Here is an 18,598-nt window from a genome sequence, read left to right as displayed (position 1 = left end):
GCCCTCCTGACTCGCGTGTGCTCACACCGGCCTGGGACCCGGGTCTGGCGGGAAGCCACCGGCTCTGGCCCACCCTCCCGTCCTCCGCAGGCTGCGGGTGTTTCCACGTGTACAAGAGGGTTCCCTCCATGGTTAAAAACTGTCTTTCCTTCCTGCGTCTTTTCAGTTTATGAGACGCTGGGGCGGGGAGTGAGGCGGGGGCATGGCCCCCGAGTTCCTGGGAAGAAGCTGCTCCCTCCCTTCTTCCTCCTGCCAGCTTCCAGTGGAGAAGGCCAGGCCGCCTGCCTTCGGGGCCAAGACCTCCCGGCTCGAGTTGGCATCTTATTTTGAGGATGGGGCGGGGCGGGGGCCGCCTTGGTTGGGGTCGGAACGAAGAGCTCTTGTCAGGGGAGGTGTGGGTGGCGCCCTCCTGGCGCCCTTGGTGCAGTTCTCTTAGGAGGGAGCGTTACCTGCCCAGAGAGGGCGGAGGTGCAGGGAGACGGGGCTCCCTGCTGAGCAGGGCCCAGGCCCCTCCGTGGGACGCCCATTGCTTCGATCTTGCCTCAGGATTCTCTGGCGTTGGGGAAGACGGAGGAGGAGGCTCTGAAGCACTTCCGGGTGAAGTTTAACGAAGCCCTCCGGGAGAGCTGGAAAACCAAAGTCAACTGGCTGGCCCACAACGTGTCCAAAGACAACAGGCAATAGCAGCCCGTCCAAGCCCCGGGCCCGGAGACAACCGAGCTGTCAGTCTTGGGAGCCGGGCACCCTCAGCCACCCTCCGGGGCCTGAAAGGCTGGACGGCATCCTTGGGAAAGAGCCTACACAACTGCCTTTTGTTTACACTGGTTATTTATTTATGACTTGAAATGTTTCGGGAACTAAACAGCCATACATGGAAATGCACCCTAATGTGGGGAGGGGCACCGTCCTCCCGCTTCCCCATCCGAGCCCTGGGCTTTGATGGGAAGACACCGTGAGCCCGGCACCTCGAGGCCGCATCTCGCCGAGGATCTGTGACCTCAAGTCTTCCAGCTGGTGGGTCTGGAGCCGGCAGAGACGATTCTCCCGTGCGGGAGCTGCCTCCTCCCCAGGCTCCCGCCGTGCTGCACCGGCCTTGGGGCCTGGCAGTGACCCGGTGCCTGCTGTCCAGACAGGGCACCCACGCCTGTTCACCCCCTCCACCTGCGTGCCCTCCATTGACTGAGTTCTGGGCAGCCCCCAGAGGAGGCCTGGGTACCCTCTAGATTCAGGGATGATTGCTTTCCACTTTTAAAGCGACTCCTGGGTACGGGAATTCTCTCATCTCTGCTGGAAAGCGATTTTGTTTGCGGGTGAGAAAAAAAATAGCCCAACTACTTTACTGAACCTCTATGGCTCGGGAGAAAGGCCCCAGCGCCCATCACGTATAGCGCACGCTGGTCCTCGAGACACTTTAAAAAGGTCTGAGCTTGATTTAGCTCATCCTGGTCATGGATCAAGACGCAAGCAGGTGCGAGTACTTTGTGCAATTGTATGTAACCTCCCTCCTCCTAAAGCAGGTTTTAGGTCGTGAAGGACCTGATCTCCTCTCCAGACCGCTCATCTTTGAGAACCTGCTCCCGGTACCCAGGCAGCAGAAGCGTGAGAGTCAAGGGTGTGGTGTCATCTTTTCCTCTGACGGTACTTAGCTTGAAATGATTCGGGCTCAGCCTTAGGTGCATCTGAGGAGTTCAAGAAATGCAGGTTCCCGGGCCTCCCTCAGCCTTCTGGAGCCAACTCTGGAGATGGGGCTAAGAATCTGGGCTTCTGGAAGCCCACAGGTGAGCTTCACGTATTAGCAGCCAACTCGGGACTCACAGGGGCGACACCACTTACCTCTCAAAGGCTTTGCACGGCTCAGCAGAGCCAGAAGTAGCTGCCCTCTCAGCAGCCCAGGTGCACGGCTTCCAGAAGAGCCCAGGTGCCAACTCTGTTTCTTGGTTCATGAGAGGTGGCCGAGAGGCACTGCCCATAGCAATCCATGCCACCCACAGAGCCCCACTGACCAGACTCTGGTTCCCAACTAAGTGCTGAATTCATCAGACCCACCCACCTGTTTGGAAATAGGAAAAGCCGAGTGTATGTCTACTTGTTATTTATTTGAACGAGTCTGTGCTTCCTGGTGTGGGCAGCACACTGCATATACACAGCAATAGCTGGTTGGGTGCACGGCCTGTGTGCCTGACAAGAAGAGTATTTTCTATTTTTTTTAAATCATTTGATGTTTCTGTATGGGGAAGGTGAGTTCAGCGTAACTGACGTAGGTTCAACAGTCTGAAACCTTGAAATGAGAGGTAAAAACAGATTAAAAGAAATAAAAGCCTTGGTATGTTATGTTCTTGGCTCGGAAAGAAACAAGAGAATGCAGGATTAAGATGAAAACAAGACCAAAAACAACCCACGCTCCCACTGGAGTTAGAACAGACTTTATTGTATGTATACACTTTCTGACCTATCATCAATATACACATCTGAAAAGTGATACCACGGTGGCTACAGACAGCGCGGAGCGTCCCGTCTACGCGTTAGCGTCTATCCACGGTCTAAACAGAGCAGCGACAGTGACAGTACATGGAGGGGTGGCCACACACGACACAGGACAGCTGGCAGTGTCCTCGAAACTAGCAGTTATGATCACAGAACAGTGTTCAAAATTATTTTCCCCCAGTTTTAGAAATCTAAAAATTTACATGTAAATTAAAAACCACGTGCTGTAGGGGTTTTCACTCCTGACTGCGGTTCTCTCCCTTCACCACCTACTGGGCATGGGTTTCACCCCCGGGGGCTCTGGGGAGGAGGGACGCAGGTGCTCGGGGAATCGAGCACCTGCCTTCAGGCCACTGGGCGTCATTTCAGCCAGGTTCTGAGTACAGATCCCCCAGGCCTGTTGCTGTCTCCAGACCAAGTAGTGGTCAGAGGGTGTGCACCATCCACATGACCGAAACATGCCCTCACCAGCAAGGAAACCTGCATCTATTCAGTATGGACCCCACGGCTGCACCTGACTCCAGGTTCCTGCATGAGGAGCTGCCGGTCCTTGGAGAAGGGAGCAAACATGGCCAGGGACCCCAGCTCCCTGCAGCCCTCAATGGGTAGAATCCCAAAGAAAAGACCTGGCCATTTCCAGCCTCCAAGGAGGGGTCCCTGATCCGGTCCCCTCCTGCCGGGCAGCAGAGCAATGTCTGTGCTCCTTTCTCCTCATCTTGGGGAGGGGTGGGGCGGGATGGGCAGGGTCTTCGGTCCCTCCCCTCCCACGCTCAGTGTCTCCACTCCACTTTGCATCCAGCCCCGGATTATGCTAGCACAAAAGACACGAGGAATCCCAATTTATTTACAAAATATTAAAAAGTCAGTTCATCATCTACATATTAACCCCATTCTGCCATTTTATACATGCACTAGTTTGGAAAAAATTAAAACTTTTTAAAAAAAAAAAAAAAAAGAAGAGGATTCCCAGGTAGGAGTGAGCAACTCTAACCCTCTGTCAAGGAGTCCAGTCACTGCGGCTTTTCTGGAGTCGACGTCAGCCGCAGAGCGAGTGTCAGCTCACACGTAACTTGAGAGCGAGCAGGGCGGATGACGGGGGGGGGGGGGCAAGGGGGAGCCTATGGCCCTATACACCAAGCGCGGGCAGAGATCGGCGACCGGGTCTGCAGACCTACTGGCCAGAATGACTTTGTACATCGTGGACCCCTGGGGCGGGCACAGAGATGACAGCAGAGTCTCCTGAAGCAGGAAGAAGGCGGCGGAGGGCACGGCCGCGGCTCAGTAGCTGAGGGTGGAGTCGTCCCACTCCAGCTGCTGCTGCCTGTTCACAGCCTGCTGGTCCCCGTGCTCCCCCTCCTCCTCCTCGCTGCTCTCCGACTCAGCGCTGGTGATGTCATCCTCCTCGTCCCCGTCCTCGCTCTCCTCCTCCTCCTCCTCCTCCTCCTCACTGCTGTGCTGGTCCTCATACGTCTGACAAAGAGACGGCCCGACCAGGCGCTGAAGCCAGCCCCCTCCCCCCGCCCCAGCCTGTGACCCAGGCTTTGTCCACCTGCCGGAAGCCACATCCCACGACCCAGCAAGAGGGGCTGACTAGGCTCCTCACCAAAGATGAAGGGAAACAAAGCTCCGGTCACCACCCACAGCGGGACCACGACCCTAAAGCAGGCCCCCCCAGGCCTCAGTTTACCCACGCAGGGTCATGGTGCGGACCACGCAAAGCACGTGAGCGTGAGGGTGAGTTAAGCCTCCCTGGGGCCCTGGCCTGCGGGGGTTCTCAGTCGGGGCGTCACCACCCTCGCCTACCTCCATGGGGTTCACAGTGATGGTCAGGGCAGAGTCGTCCCAATCCATCTCGTTCTCTTTGCCGCTGTCCTGGTCCCGCATGGTTCTCTGGTGAGCAGCCCGGATCCGGAACACTCCCAGGATGATCATGAAAACCAGGAAGCTGACACACACCACGATGACGACGGTCGCGGTGCTGGGGACGACTGCGGGGAAGAGGAGACAGGACGGCTGTGATGACGAGACCCGGCCCGGCCCGCCGTGTGCCCTCGGCCTCCACTGCTCGCTCCGAGAAAAGGCTCAGCACGGGTTCAAGTCTGGGTTCGGCCCCTCGCTGCCCCGTCCGTGCTCTGGTTTCCTCGTGTGACGTGGAATAACAGCCAGGCCGGCCGGTGGCTGTTCTGAGCGGCGGTGGGGGAAGGGGGGGCTGAGCTCACGGCAGGAGGCGGGGAGGGGCGTCCCAGGCCTACCTGCGAACGGGTGGGGGTTGGCCAGGTTGTGACCTGAGAGGTCAATGAAGGAGCGGTGTTCGGGGTGGACGAACTGCGGCTGCGCGGCCATGTGGCTGGCGTGCTCCACGGGGTTGGCCGTGTGGATGACGTTCACCTGCAGCGGAGACACAAGGGCAGCCCGAATGTGTCCGTGCATGGAATGCACATGCACTTGACCAGCACCACCGAAGTGGGCCCTGGACCGGTGCTGGTGGGCGGAGAGAAGAACAGAGGCAGCCAAGGAGGCTGCTGTAACCATGTGATGCTGTCACACAGCCAAGAACATCCTGCTGTTGGAATAACTCACTTTTATTGTATCTAATAAAATAATTCATCCACCACAGACTGGAGAAGAAGACACAGCACCACCACCGGCCCTTCACCACGGGTGGTTCGAGAAGCCCGGGCGCACAACACTGCCCCTCTTTTCCCAAAACTACAGCCACGTGAAAGAGAGCACAAATCAGAGCCTTTATTTCCTTTCAAATCTGCTACCCTTTGGCTCAAAGAAAACACTCATGGGCTCTTCAGCCCTGTGAGTTGACTTCTGCTGCTACGGGGTCAGAATGGAAGCGTTCAATTGCTGAGAGGAACTTTGGGTCCATTTCTCCAGGGCACAGAAGCTCTGAGTGATACGAAAGGTGTCCGAGCAGGACGAGTGCCCTCTGGCCACTGCGGCCTGAGTCCCCACGACCACGTTCAGCGGAGAGCAGCCCTGCCGGCGCTGGTGGCAATCCTCGCCCTGGGCCAAGGATCTACTCACGGCAGGGCCAGCCATCTGCAAAGAAGCCCCGGCCCCCCCCCGGCGAAAGCAGTGTCAAATCTCGAGAAACAACCTTGCCCCTCAGCCCGAGGCACGGACCGCCACTCGGTCCTGACCACCTCCCTCCAGAGGCCCCTCCAACTCTCGGGCTAAGGCAGCCTGTGAAGGGGGGCACCGTGCTGTGCCCCAGCCCACCCCGTGTATAACCTGTCCCCCCAAACCTCTGCAGGTCTAACGGGGAGCAGCCCCCCGGCTGGGAAAGGCGACCCACCCCAGGATGAACCCAAACAGCTGCCACCACGAGTGCTCTAAAAATCGGCATCTGCCAACATCAGGGCCGTGAGCGAGGCGCCTGGTGACCACGCTGCTGGCCCTGCTCGGCACAGCCCGGCACCCACCTCCACCTGGAACTCGTTGCTGATGTAGCGACCATTCAGCTCGGAGCACACAAGCTTGAACTTCCGGTCAAGCAAGGACCTGGTGTGCCAGTTCCGGTAGCGCAGGAGGTGCAAGACCTCCTCGTAGCTGGCCATGGTGTCGACACCTGCAGGGAAGACAGCGGCGGCTGAGCTTAGGGACACGGGCCGAGGGCAAAGGCAGGCGCAGGCGGGCCCCAGAGCCACCCAGCCGCGCGTCTGGCTTGCCAACTGCGGGGGCGTCATCCCCTGCTAAGGGGCAGGTGCCACACGCGCCCAAGCTTCTACCCGTTATGAGGACGGGACACCAGGCAGAGCTGTGCTTCCCCTCCCGTCTGGGAGAAGGTGTGTGGCCACCGCTCATCCTTTCCCACCTCCTCCAGGACTCTCTCCAGCTGCTGAGCTGGGAGGAGGTGGGCGCTGAGCTCTGAGCCTTCACTCTCCCGGTCTGGGGTCTGGCCTCTCACCTGTGAAGACCACGCCCAGGTCAGAGCTGCTCACTTCGATGCCCTTCTGCTGCAGGTGGCCCGCGTCCACTTCTAGGCTCTCCTGCTCTCGGTTCAGTTCCTCTCCCTCCACCGTGACCTCGCAGGTGTCTAGGTCGTGGACAATCTCCTCCGACACCAGTGACTCTTGAACTGCAAAAATGGCCCAACCGGAAATAGCAGAGGCTGTGGAGCCCAGGGAGGTGCTCACAGCGACCGCCTGTCTGCTCCTCCTCAACCTCACAGAGGCCTTTTAGGGACCACGGACGGAGGTACGGGACAGTCATTTTCAAGAATTGGGGGTGCTTTATGTGTCTAGGAGGACTGGCCACCAGGAAGGCCTGAGAATGGGGGGCCAGCCAGCAGGAGCACCCCTACAGCAGCAACCCCTGCCCTGGTCTCCATCCTCTCAACCCACAAGAGCCATCCCAGATTCTGACGTCAAGCTGGAAAAAAGATGAAAGGACCCTCCAGGTGGGTTTCCAAAGATCATAATGAGCTCTAGCCCGCGGGTCAGATTCCAGAAGCAGACCCAAGAACAGCATTAAAACATTCAAGTCTACAAAATCACAGAGGAAAAGGGCCAAGAAATAAGTAGCAGCAGTGGGGTTTCAGCCGCCCACTTTGGGGCGACTGGTCTAGGCTGTTACCTGTGGGGTCCTCGTCCCCTTCTCCTTCGGGCTCCACCTCTCTCGTGATGGTGCTGATGATCCGAAGCTCGGGGAAAAGGAAAACCCCCTCCGAACTTTCAAATTCGGAAGCCGCTCGAGCAAAATGGTGGATGCCACTCAGACTGATCTTGGGCTCTTCCGGCTGCAAAACCATCACGTAGCCATCCAACGGGGGGACTGAGAGGCAGGTGGCCTCATTAAAACACCTGCCAACAAGGAAGGGGATGGAAGGGTCAGGGCTTTAAGAGGCGGCTTCTCAAGCCACACAGACAAAGGCGCTCGGAGGTGGACCACAGGATTCCACAACCACCTAGGGGACAAGACGCCGGCCACTCCCGGAATGTGCTTCCAAACATCACTCAAACTTTCTGGTAACGAGGGACGGATCACCTTTCCTTACAGAAGGGAGGCTGGGTTGACTTAAAAACCTAAATACACACATTTTCTTCTCAAGGGTCACTGAGCAAAGACAGGTTTATTGTTAAAAGTCAGCACATACTTGACCATGCTGGTGATTTTGAGTCTTCGGATCCCGGGTGTGGGGAACTGTCGTGAATTCAGGTAGGAAATGTGCTGCATGGCCTTATCCAACTCCCCTACATCCTCTCCCTCCAAGGTCAACACTGACTGACTGGGGTTGGCTTGGATCTGAAATGGCACCAAAACAGAGAGACAGGAACAGAATAAGGTTCTAACTGCAAGAAGCTGAAACCACGAACACTTCGACAAAGAGGATTAGCTTGGGATTGATTTGGATTGGTGACTTGGAGAAGAAAAGCTCACATAATTCCAGTGACCGTGACCCTATTATATGATGGTAAATATCTAAGGCACAGACAGATCTGTGATATAACAGGAAATATATATTTGGTCTTTGTCCCTGGTTTCTGGCATAGAGCTCCTAAAACTTTTGGAATTTCCTGAGGGATAGCGGCATCTTTTTTTATTCCTAATAAGCCCCTTTCAGCCACCCCAGAATTTACCTTAATGAGGTGACTCTTGGATGTAGGCTGGTTGCCAAAGAAACCAACCACGTGATTACATTGGACCTTCAGCCTCACCTCTAAACTCTGGGGAGGGGAGAGAGACTGGAGATTGAGTTAATTAATCAACAGTGGTCAATGATTTGATCAATCATACCTACATAACAGACCCTCCACAAAAACTTCTAAACAACAGGGTCTGGAGAGCTTCTGGGCTGGTGGACACAGCGAGGTGCCGGGAGGGTGGTGCACCTGGAGGGGGCGTGGAAGGCCCGTGCACCCTCCTCCACTCCTGGTCCTGTGCCTCTCTTCCACCTGCTTGTTCCTGAGTTGTATCCTTCATAATAAGCCAGTAATAGTAAATGAACTGTTTTCTGAGCAGTTCTAGCAAATTATTGAACCTGAAAAGGGCGACGGATTGTAGGAACCCTCGACTTTTTTCAGCCAAGTGTGGGTACCGGAGGTCCGGATCCTTGCAGCTGGCACCAGAGGAGCAGGCATGTGGGGGGCAGTGGGGCCTGGTGCCCAGTTAGTGTCAGGACTGAACTGGATTACAGGACGCCTGGGGAGTCGGGGTCCAGGAGCTGGAGAATTGGTGTGACAAAGACACCCGATGCGTGTGGTGTCGGAGATGCTGTGAGTAAAAGCAGCTCAGGACCAATCACCGATCGATCCTTATGCCAACAGCCTCCGCACTTGTGCTTGAGGAAGTCGTGGGTGCCGTGCAGGTGGGTGCTGGTGTTACCTTGACACCGCTGCCGCTGTCTTCGGGGACGTGCAGGTCTAGCCCCTCTTTGCAGGTATACAGACAGTCAATCACTTTCTTATCTGCGAGTTTCCCGGAACGGATCGTCAGGCCAGCCAGATTACCTCGGAAAAACTGAGTCATGTGCAGGTCACCACCTGCAGAACACGGGGGTGGAAAAGCAGAAGTTGTGAGTGCAGCCCAGGGCCTCCTGCTTCACTTTTCAATGCGATGTTACCGGTGGTGGCAGCCTGATGGGTGGACATGCGGGTTAGTTCCTACCAGATCCTGTTAGCCTTGCAATCGACATGGAAGCACAATGAGGAAATTAAATGGTTTATGATCATGCATGTGGCCCGGAGAAGAGAGGAGCTGGGGGTCCCTCCCCCGAAGCCCAGAAGCCAAGAGGTCCCGTGAGTGTCCCCACACATGCGGCCACTTCCTGGTAAGGGTGGCCCTCGCTGCACCCGTCATCATGGTTCACAAGTGATGTCCTACCAGCGCCAGCCTCTTCAACCACTGCCTTCTCAATCAGCTGGATCAGGCGCTGGGTTTCTTTTTTTTTCTTTTCTTTTTTTTTTTTTGGCTGCGCCGTGACCAGGGATCAAACCCTGGTCCCTGCACTGAAAGCACCAAGTCCTAACCATTGGACCGCCAGGTAATTCCCCTGGGTTGCTTTTTCTAACTGAGCATACTCGGGGAATACATACAAACTCGGGGATGAACGTACACAGGCAGGAGTAGAAAGATAAAAGGAATGCTAAAATCCCACCCTGCACAAAGCCTAGTATCAAGGCCGCCTACACGGCTATTTTGTTGAGTCCCAGTGTGCCTGTCTCCTACTACTGAGGATAACTGGGAAGAGTGAAGATGTTATAAGAAAAAGCCAGAAGGTGGCCCTTGACAGACTGTAACAAAGAGCCAAAACCAGGAGGTACTAAACCCTGTTCTTACACTGAAGGAGGAGGAGAGACCAATTGTCAGCAGCATGCCTCACTCCGGATAAGGGACGTTAGACACTAAATCGTCACTAGGGATCGAGATTTCTAAGAAACATTATTTAAAACTTATTATCAGTCAGGACAGAATATCTAGACACGAGTCTTTTCCTGTCTCCTGTTTCAGACACACGAGAAGCAGGAGGTGGCCTCCCAACCAAACTTAGCCTGTGAGATTTCAGCGGGGCGCCTCACGCAGTGGGATGGGATAAAATTTGATGAGGAAAAAAAAAAATTCCCATTAGTACATTGCATTAATGAGTCGTTTGCTCTCACTTCAACTGGGATCAGAATGGGCAGAAAAGGGAAATCCCATGATGCAGTGGGGTAGCATAAGGCAAAGCAGCAGCTCAAATAGTGTCTGGAACCAAAATGCAACTTGGGCGTCTCATGCGAAATGCACAATGAATTGATGTCTCGACTTTAAATGAAACACAATAGTGAACCGTAGGCAAGAAAGTCCAGCAACCTGCAGAGGCCACAGGCACAGGCTCAGTTTCATTGTCATTTTCAACTCCTGAATACTCTGTAGAAAAGCAAGACAGACAATAGAAAAGGACCAAGAGGTTAGGCTCTTCAAACTGGACCTTGAAAATTAGTTTTGAAAAGCTACCAAACACAAACACAAAGAGAAAAATTCCCCTCCCATCCCTCTTGGGGACACACTCCACACCTGGATGAAACCTGTACTTGGTCACCTTTTCCCAAAGGGATATTTACCACCCCCGTGCTTCTTTCCATTCTTTTTTTTTTTTTTTAATTTATTTTATTTAAGTATAGTTGATTTACAATATTGTGTTAATTTTACAGCAAAGCGATTCAATTATACATATATATTCTTTTTCATATTCTTTTCCATTATGGTTTATCACATGATATTGAATATATTGTAGTTCCCTGTGCTATACAGTAGGACCTTGTTGTTTATCTCTTTCCATTCTTTTATTCCACCTTCCCGCAGCCTCCTTGCCAAAACACAGGTTGGATTCAAAATGAGATGAGTAAAAGCTGTGCACTGAATTCACTGATCTCCTCAACCTGTCGAGGCAGGACACTGCGAGGTGGCAGCTGGCGCTGACGGCAGAGACGTACCTGGTGCGAAAGGCACCCACCCTGGACCACAGCGCCGGCCTTTTTAACGGGGAAGACACGTGTCAGCGTCCAAAGCCTGGTATGTAGTGAACATGTATGTCTTTTTTGAAAGCTCAAAAGGAGCTCACATTGGTTTAGACTTTGACTTCCAAGTGACAGAGGAAAGAAGGCATTTTTAACCAGTTTCTCTGAACAGAAAGGGAGAGTCAGAGGTTAAGGAACTCACCCAGAGAAACATAATCGGTGCCGGGCCTGGGGACGGCGGCTGTGGTTCCCGACCAGCGTTCTGGGTCGAGGCACCCGCCCAGCGACGGAGGACAGAATTTCCACTCTCCAGACCACGCGGTGGGTGCACGGCTTCCCTTTCCCCGCCCCACCCCACGGTGCAGGCCTCACCGCCTTTCCTGCTGTGGCCACAAGGGGACGAGGCCAGGTGTGCACAGGTGAGCCCCGGAGCCCACACAGCTCCTACGTCCCCCTAACACACAGTTACAACTGACGTTTCCGTTAATCCCACGAGGCGGGCCTCCAGCCCAGGCTCCGCACAATGAACTTGAAGGGAAAGGGACTTCAAATCCCCTGAATGGAAGAAAGGAGATCTCCTTCACCCATTAACTAAAATTTTTAGAACTTGTGTTTGGTTTGGAAATTTAGGCAGATTCTTCTGGCTGAGGATGCTGAGGGCTGAGGTAGAAAGAGATGAGAAAGATTGAAAAGTGATTGCCATCTGATGGCAGAGACACCGTGACATGAAGAGGAAGGCAGGGTGGGACGGGGTGGGGGGGGGTGGTATTTTAACCCATGTAACAAAGTTCCCAGAATACAAAATAACGTTTAGGTTCACACTTGTATTCTTTCTTTTTTTTTTTTTAATATGTAAATATCATGCCTATTTATTTATTTATTTATCGTTGCTGAGCGTGGGCTTTCTTTAGTTGTGGCGAGCGGGGGCTACTCTTCCTTGCGGTGTGCGGGCTTCTCATTGCGGTGGCTTCTCTTGTTGCGGAGCACAGGCTCTAGGCGCGCAGACTTCATTAATTGTGGCTCGCGGGCTCTAGAGCGCAGGCTCAGTAGTTATGGCTCGCGGGCCCTAGAGCGTGGGCTCAGTAGTTGTGGCGCACGGGCTTAGTTGCTCCACAGCATGTGGGATCTTCCCGGACCAGGGCTTGAACCCGTGTCCCCTGCACTGGCAGGCAGATTCTTAACCACTGCGCCACCAGGGAAGTCCCCACACTTGTGTTCTTATTCTTTGTTTTTTTTTGGCCACGCCGTGCAGCATGTGGGATCTTACTTAGTTCCCTGACCAGGGATCAAACCCGCGCCCCCTGCAGTGGAAGTGCAGAGTCTTAACCACTGGACCTCCAGGGAAATCCCTTGTATTCTTATTCTTATTTTTAAAATCATTACTCAGAAATTATTGTTTAATTTGGGAAGGAAGTTTGAACTAAATTTTTAAGAGTAACAACTAAAAACTTCCTGAAATTTTAAGGGTAACAACTAAAAACTTTCTAATAATTTATTCCTCATTCCTTGGTCTCACGTTCTACTTTCTCACAGATGGATTGTCACCAGTAATAAATCTGGAAATTTGCTGAAGAAGTTCACCGTGAAATACTGTCTTATTCTTTTTCACCTGAAAGGATCTGCAGGAAAATTATGAAATTCAAATTCTCCTAAAAGCAGCAAAACTGTCTTGGCAGTTAGGCTCTTTCATAAATTTCTAACCTAACTCAAGGTACAATGTTTCCAAAGGGAAGGAAAAAGAAGGCCTATTTAGCAGGTACACGTAGTGATGATGACACCCTGAAGTGACACAACACAGAGCCAGGGGCAAAGTTGGAGGGGGGTGCCCATGAACCTTGAGGGCAGACCAATGGGTCTGGGAAAAATCACATGCTTAATTTTTACTAACTTCTAAAATTTAGTTTTCCCCTTGGTTATAAATGTCAGCTACAAATCACAGGAATATTAGAAGAAACTATGACTGTGCCGACAGATATCATGTCCTACCAGCTGCTCTGCTGTAGATACACAGCATGGTTACAAAGCCCCTCCTGCTCTGACTCCTGGCAGTTAATGGAGGTGCCTGATCTTTATGAGTTAATAAAGCGGCACAGATGTTACTAATTTACAAATTTACCCTTTTAGTACTTTGATAACTGTATTTCAGTTTAATTGGTCGCCTTTGAAATTCTATGTATTTTATTTTGTTTTACAGACTAATAAAAAATTATCCTGAGAAAGGTCCATAGGCTTCACAGACCACCAAAGGACTCCGTGGCACAGAAAAGGTTAGCACCCCTGGTTTGGTGGGTCAGAACGCTGGGCCTGAGTGCACTGGCTCCAGCGGTTCAAATCCTAGCACCACGTAACCAGCTGGTAACACAGCTCACCACTTCCCTGAGCCCCGGTTTTTCAGCTATGAAATAGGGATAAAAAGAGCTTCTGCCCCGCAAATATATTATTAGGATTAATGAGATAATGCATGTGAAGCCACTGGCACACAGCCTGCCACTCAGAAAACAAGAATAAAAGGTATCGTCTCGCTGGTGGCTGTCATCACATCCCGTCCTGGTCTTCCAGCAGAGACGCCCACGGACTCTCCCCCAATCCTCACTGAAGGTGCTCCCGCCAGGTTATCAAGTGCTAATCACTCTGACGAGCCCTCCTGGCCGAAGCAACTCACATGTCTGTGCCTGATGGTTGCCTCTCTGTTTTTGTAAACTTTCCAACGAACAGGTTAATTTATAAATAATTTATAAACAAGGCCCTCAATGACACTCTCCCTCTGCATACCTCCTCCTGGACCCCCGGGAAAGGAGTTCCCATCCTTTAACGCCTTCATCAAGCATCGTAAATAGAGCCCTCCTGGAGCCTGGCAGCAGCCGTGCCCCCCAGAAAGGCTACACCGGGCAAAGAAACGAAAAGAGAAAGGAGAGGACAGTAAGGGATGTGAGACGCTGAGAGCAGCCTGTTTCCACCAACAGAGCAGAGAAGAAGCACTGAATTCTCAAAGCCTGGAGGGGACGGGGTACCGATGACCGTTACCTTGCCAGCAAGCTCCAACCATGAGCTGGGTTTCGATCTTGGATGCATGAAGCGGGTAGTCTTCGGTCACAGAGAAGGGCTCGTGAGAGACGCCGTCCACATAAAGAGTCACGTTGGGGATTTCCACGTTGAGGACATAGTGATGCCATTCCTCGTCACAGACCTACGAGGCCAAGGGGGTGGGTGGTTAAGTGTGAAACGTCCACCTTCCCGCTCACCCAAAGACACAGCCATGAGAGCGACACAACTGGACACGAGAACAAGTCACCCAGAATGAACCTCTGTCTTCCTAAAAAGGAAAAGACTTAAAATGACAACAACAAAATACGTCTCATCCCACCGCATCTCACCCCAAAAGGGCAAGGTGACACTACCATCTCTAGGACACTTCAGACTTGGGGGCGCTACTCATTCGTCATGTGACAGGACCCCAGACAGGGAGCTGCCCGATTCCCTTCTGCCAAGAGCATGACACCAGGAAATTCTAGTATCGGCAGGATGGACACCACCCAGGCGGCTGGCCATTCCTTTTCTGGATCAGAATGAAAAATGTGGCACTTCCCTGGTGGCGCAGTGGTTAAGAATCCGCCTGCCAATGCAGGGGCCACGGGGTTCGAGCCCTGGTCTGGAAAGATCCCACATGCCACGGAGCAACTAAGCCTGTGCACCACAACTACTGAGCCTGAGCTCTAGAGCCCACGAGCCACAACTCCTGAGCCCACGTGCTGCAACTACTGAAGCCCGCGCACCTAGAGCCTGTGCTCCGCAACAAGAGAAGCCACCGCAATGAGAGCCCACGCACCACAACGAAGAGTAGCCCCTGCTTGCCGCAACTAGAGAAAGCCCGTGTGCAGCAACGAAGACCCAACAGAGCCAAAAATAAATAAATAAATAAATAAATTTTTTTTAAAAAAAATGAAAAATGCCTCCAGTTTCTGAACGAGGCCCACTACAGCACATGTGCTTTCTTTTTCGGTTCAAAGGTGCTGGTCTAAATAAATACGAACATACAGCTCAGATGGCCAAATTCAACTGAGCTCCTCTCCTATCATGAAGGAGCAGCTCCCCAATATCTCCCCTGTTGTCACGTGGGGTGCTGGTCTGCAGTCTCCAAGGCCTGGCTGGTCTGGCATTCCCTGATTTCTGGCTTTAGAGGAAGAGGCATACATGCAAGAACAGGGACAGGCAGAGAAGGAGACGCTATGGGATGAAATTTCTAAAACTGTATTTTTAAAAAGCCTGCCCAGGGACTTCCCTGTGTGGTCCAGTGGCGAAGAAATCTGCCTTCCAATGCAGGGGACATGAGTTTGATCCCTGGTTGGGGAACTAAGATCCCACATGCAGCAGGGCAACTAAGCCCACACACCACAACTACTGAGCCCGCACACCGCAACTAGAAAGAAGCCCCTGCGTCACAACTAGAGAGAAGCCCATGTGCCACAACGAATAGCCCGCGTGCCACAACTAAGACCCGATGCAGCCAAAAATAAATATTTAGAAATAATAAATAAAAAAATAAATAAAAAGCTCGCCCAATTTACCTTTAAATTCTAAGAAACTGAACCAAGGAGAAATCAAGAGCTAAAACAGACCAGAAACATCAAAATAAATGAAGAAATTACCAAAGATTACCCCCAAAAGAAAAGCAGCTGCTCTTGATAAGTCTGAGGAAAAAATTAAAATCTCTAATATTGTATATATGTTTATTATATATGCATAATTTATGTGTGTATAAATGTATAATCACAGATTTCTAAATAAAGAAATTGCACAGTAATGCACTTTTGAGACAGATAAGATCTTAATTTTAGTTTCTTTATTTAAAACAAGTTCTGTAATATATGCTGCTTCAGAAAGTAATTTATATTACACCCCCAGTTTTTAAAATAGTACAGGTTTCTTGGGAAATACCATGAGCATATTCTGAGAAGAGAGTAGGAGAATTAGTAATAATTTTTTAATTTCCTTGAAAACACGGTGATTAGGGTAGTAAAACCCCAAACCACAGACAACACCCACGACAATACTGGTGACAAAGTGACTACATGAATGCTGAAACAAGTTGGGTGGAGGAAAGCAACAGGGCTTCTGATCCAGGTGATACCAGAGTGTGTGAAGCCACATTTTTTAAAAAATACTTTATGAAAACAACAGAAGGGAGAGATCAAACCCTAAAGCTAGGAAAAAAAAAAAGTCATGCTTTTCAAAGTGTAGGAAAGCTAATTTCATGTAAAACTGAGGAGGGAAAAATGATCACGACTCAATCCCAAAAAGTTTTTAAAAGAAAAAAAAAAAAGACAACCAAAGGGAATAACCTCCCTTCAGATAATGAAACCATACCTGAAAGACATACCTAACAAAAGAGATGAAAATGATAATCTGTTATTTCAAAACACACTAAAAGACATGAGGAAAATGACGAAACAGAAGAACATAGTTTGTAATTAGAGCAACTCAGAAATGAGGTGACAAAGCACAGAAATGATTTAAACAAAAGGGAAAGATACAGAAAACAGGTAAAGAATATCAACAAAAGATAAGAGGAGCCCCAGAGAGGAAAACCAAAGCAATAGAAGAGAATACTAAAAACTGTAACAAAAACTTTCCTGAAATACCAAAACGTTTGAAACTAGATACTAAAAGGCATACCACATATTTGGGAAAACAGACCTAAAACAACCAAGACATATTCGTAAAATTAAATGACCTTAAAAAAAAGAAGGAAAAAAAAAAAAAAACCACATCCCATGGTCATCCAAACAAAAAGACTGAGTGTTTTATAAAGGAAAGAAAATCAGGTTGTTGTCGGATTTTAACGGCAACATTTTACATCAGAACTCAATGGAGAAACAGATTTTCTGTTCTTGGAAATCTTACATCGGAGCCAGAGATGTTATATCCAGCCAAAGTGACCTTCAGTATAAAGGCCACAGACAAACTATTAAAACAACATGTAAGAACTCAGGAATTAACTGTTCCCATGAGCCCTTCCTGAGAACACACTTCCTACGACCCAAGTGACCAGAGATAAAGTGCCACAAGGGTGGTGACGCTGACCACTGACGGCTGCTTAAATCACAAAGAGAAACAGCCCGACTGAGCTTAAACACATCAGAAACATACAAACCCCATTCTGATCAAGCCTTTAGAGCCCAGTCCCAATTTACAGGGTATAAGGAAGAGACAGGAGTGTGTTTGGTCACCAAAGAAATTCCAAGAGAGAAGAGGAAAATCTGTAGATTAAAATAAACTCAAAAGGTCTATCAGCCAATCCCAGCGTATGGCCCCTTATTTGGATCCTGATTCAAACAAACAAATTTGTAAACACGAAAACATCTATGAGACAATTTGAACAAAAAATTATTAATAGTGGAGGTAACAATGAAACAATGTTGACCAAGAGCTGATAATTATTGAAGCCAGGGTGTGTGGAGTTGTTCCTTACACTCATCTGTCCACTTTTACCTATGTGTGAAATTTTCCATGATAAAGTTTCTAAAACATGTAATCAGAAGAAACTGAATATATAAATGTAGACTGTGGTTACTAAAACAGAACTATACCTAAAATGTCTACCTACATTGCAAAATTTTTTTCTGGATGATACCTTTCTTAGTTTCTTGAAAAAACTTACGACAAAAGTTTCCGAGAAAGAAATGATCTATGTAAATAAAAATTACAACAGTAAGAGATGAACGCTGCCAACTGGACAGTCACTTCATCTTTCCACCATCACATACTTTTTTCCTTTCTCATATGTGCTCTTATGTATCTATCTATCTTGTAACTGTTTCAGACAATGTTATATTTTACCAACTACAGGCACATATAACACTATGTCAGCTCTTATCCACAAACTCCATGAGGCAAATAAATTAAGCTCAGGCTTCCTTCTTGTCCCAACTCTAAATCACAAGAGGAAACGACCTGCTGTGATTTTAATGAAAGGGCTTTCTCAGTTTACAGCATCTCCTCATTTCCTGTAACACACTGATTCTTTGCACATGACACTTGATTTTTATCACAGCAACTGTTAGGAAATCAGCTTTGCAAAGATATGACATCATCACAAGAAGTATAATGTGCTCTAATGTTGAAACTATAAATTCCCACGAGCTAATAGTTTATGTGATATCTGAAAGATGTCAAGACTGCTGGTTCCTTGAATATTTAAAATATCCCATCGCACCCCTGAATTTGCTGAGGCACCCAGGATCCTTGGCACAATTTGGGAGCCAAGGCCTTAAATAATAAACAAATACAAGGACCTCAATCCCAATTTTTAAGCAAGTACTGCTTATCTCAATAAGTTATAACACGATATTTGGGATTTAAAACATATCATTTCTTTATACAGGCACACCTTGGAGATATCACAGGTTTGGTTCCAGACCACACCAATAAATCGAGTGTCACAATAAAGCGAGTCTTACGAATTTATTTTGGTTTCCCAGTGCATATAAATTTATGTTTACACTATACTGTGGCCTATTAAGTGTGCAACTGCATTATGTCTAAAAAATAAGTGTGCATACCTTAATTAAAAAATACTGCTAAAAAATGCTAACATTATCTGACAATGCAGGGTTGCCACAAGCCTTCAATTTATAAAAACTGCAATATCTGTGAAGCGCAATAAA

The 18,598-nt window shown here is 49.9% G+C and overlaps 2 protein-coding genes across 7 annotated transcripts in view; one reads left to right on the top strand and one right to left on the bottom strand.

Annotated features, from left to right (window-relative positions):
- PIK3CD (phosphatidylinositol-4,5-bisphosphate 3-kinase catalytic subunit delta) overlaps nucleotides 1–2,277 on the top strand; it is a 28,077-nt gene extending 25,800 nt beyond the window's left edge. Inside the window, exon 23 of the mRNA XM_061187121.1 lies at nucleotides 547–2,277. Coding sequence (XP_061043104.1) covers nucleotides 547–684 — 138 coding nt within the window. The 3' untranslated portion in view covers nucleotides 685–2,277. The remainder of the gene's footprint in view (nucleotides 1–546) is intronic.
- Nucleotides 2,278–2,407: 130 nt separating this feature from the next.
- CLSTN1 (calsyntenin 1) overlaps nucleotides 2,408–18,598 on the bottom strand; it is a 78,346-nt gene continuing 62,155 nt past the window's right edge. For 4 of the 6 annotated variants that reach the window (XM_061185003.1, XM_061185004.1, XM_061185007.1 and 1 more), the window contains 10 exons: nucleotides 13,959–14,121; nucleotides 10,288–10,344; nucleotides 8,821–8,978; nucleotides 7,592–7,740; nucleotides 7,072–7,298; nucleotides 6,404–6,574; nucleotides 5,919–6,064; nucleotides 4,737–4,872; nucleotides 4,288–4,472; nucleotides 2,408–3,954 (listed from right to left, as the gene is read on the bottom strand). In XM_061185003.1, the coding sequence (XP_061040986.1) occupies nucleotides 3,763–3,954; nucleotides 4,288–4,472; nucleotides 4,737–4,872; nucleotides 5,919–6,064; nucleotides 6,404–6,574; nucleotides 7,072–7,298; nucleotides 7,592–7,740; nucleotides 8,821–8,978; nucleotides 10,288–10,344; nucleotides 13,959–14,121 (1,584 nt within the window). In that variant the 3' untranslated portion in view covers nucleotides 2,408–3,762. The remainder of the gene's footprint in view (nucleotides 3,955–4,287; nucleotides 4,473–4,736; nucleotides 4,873–5,918; nucleotides 6,065–6,403; nucleotides 6,575–7,071; nucleotides 7,299–7,591; nucleotides 7,741–8,820; nucleotides 8,979–10,287; nucleotides 10,345–13,958; nucleotides 14,122–18,598) is intronic. The other 2 variants (XM_061185005.1, XM_061185006.1) reach the window with 1 other exon arrangement.

The sequence above is a fragment of the Eubalaena glacialis genome, chromosome 3 (assembly GCF_028564815.1).
Source record: "Eubalaena glacialis isolate mEubGla1 chromosome 3, mEubGla1.1.hap2.+ XY, whole genome shotgun sequence".
Taxonomy (NCBI): Eukaryota; Metazoa; Chordata; class Mammalia; order Artiodactyla; family Balaenidae; genus Eubalaena; species Eubalaena glacialis.
This window is presented reverse-complemented; position numbering and strand designations above follow the sequence as displayed.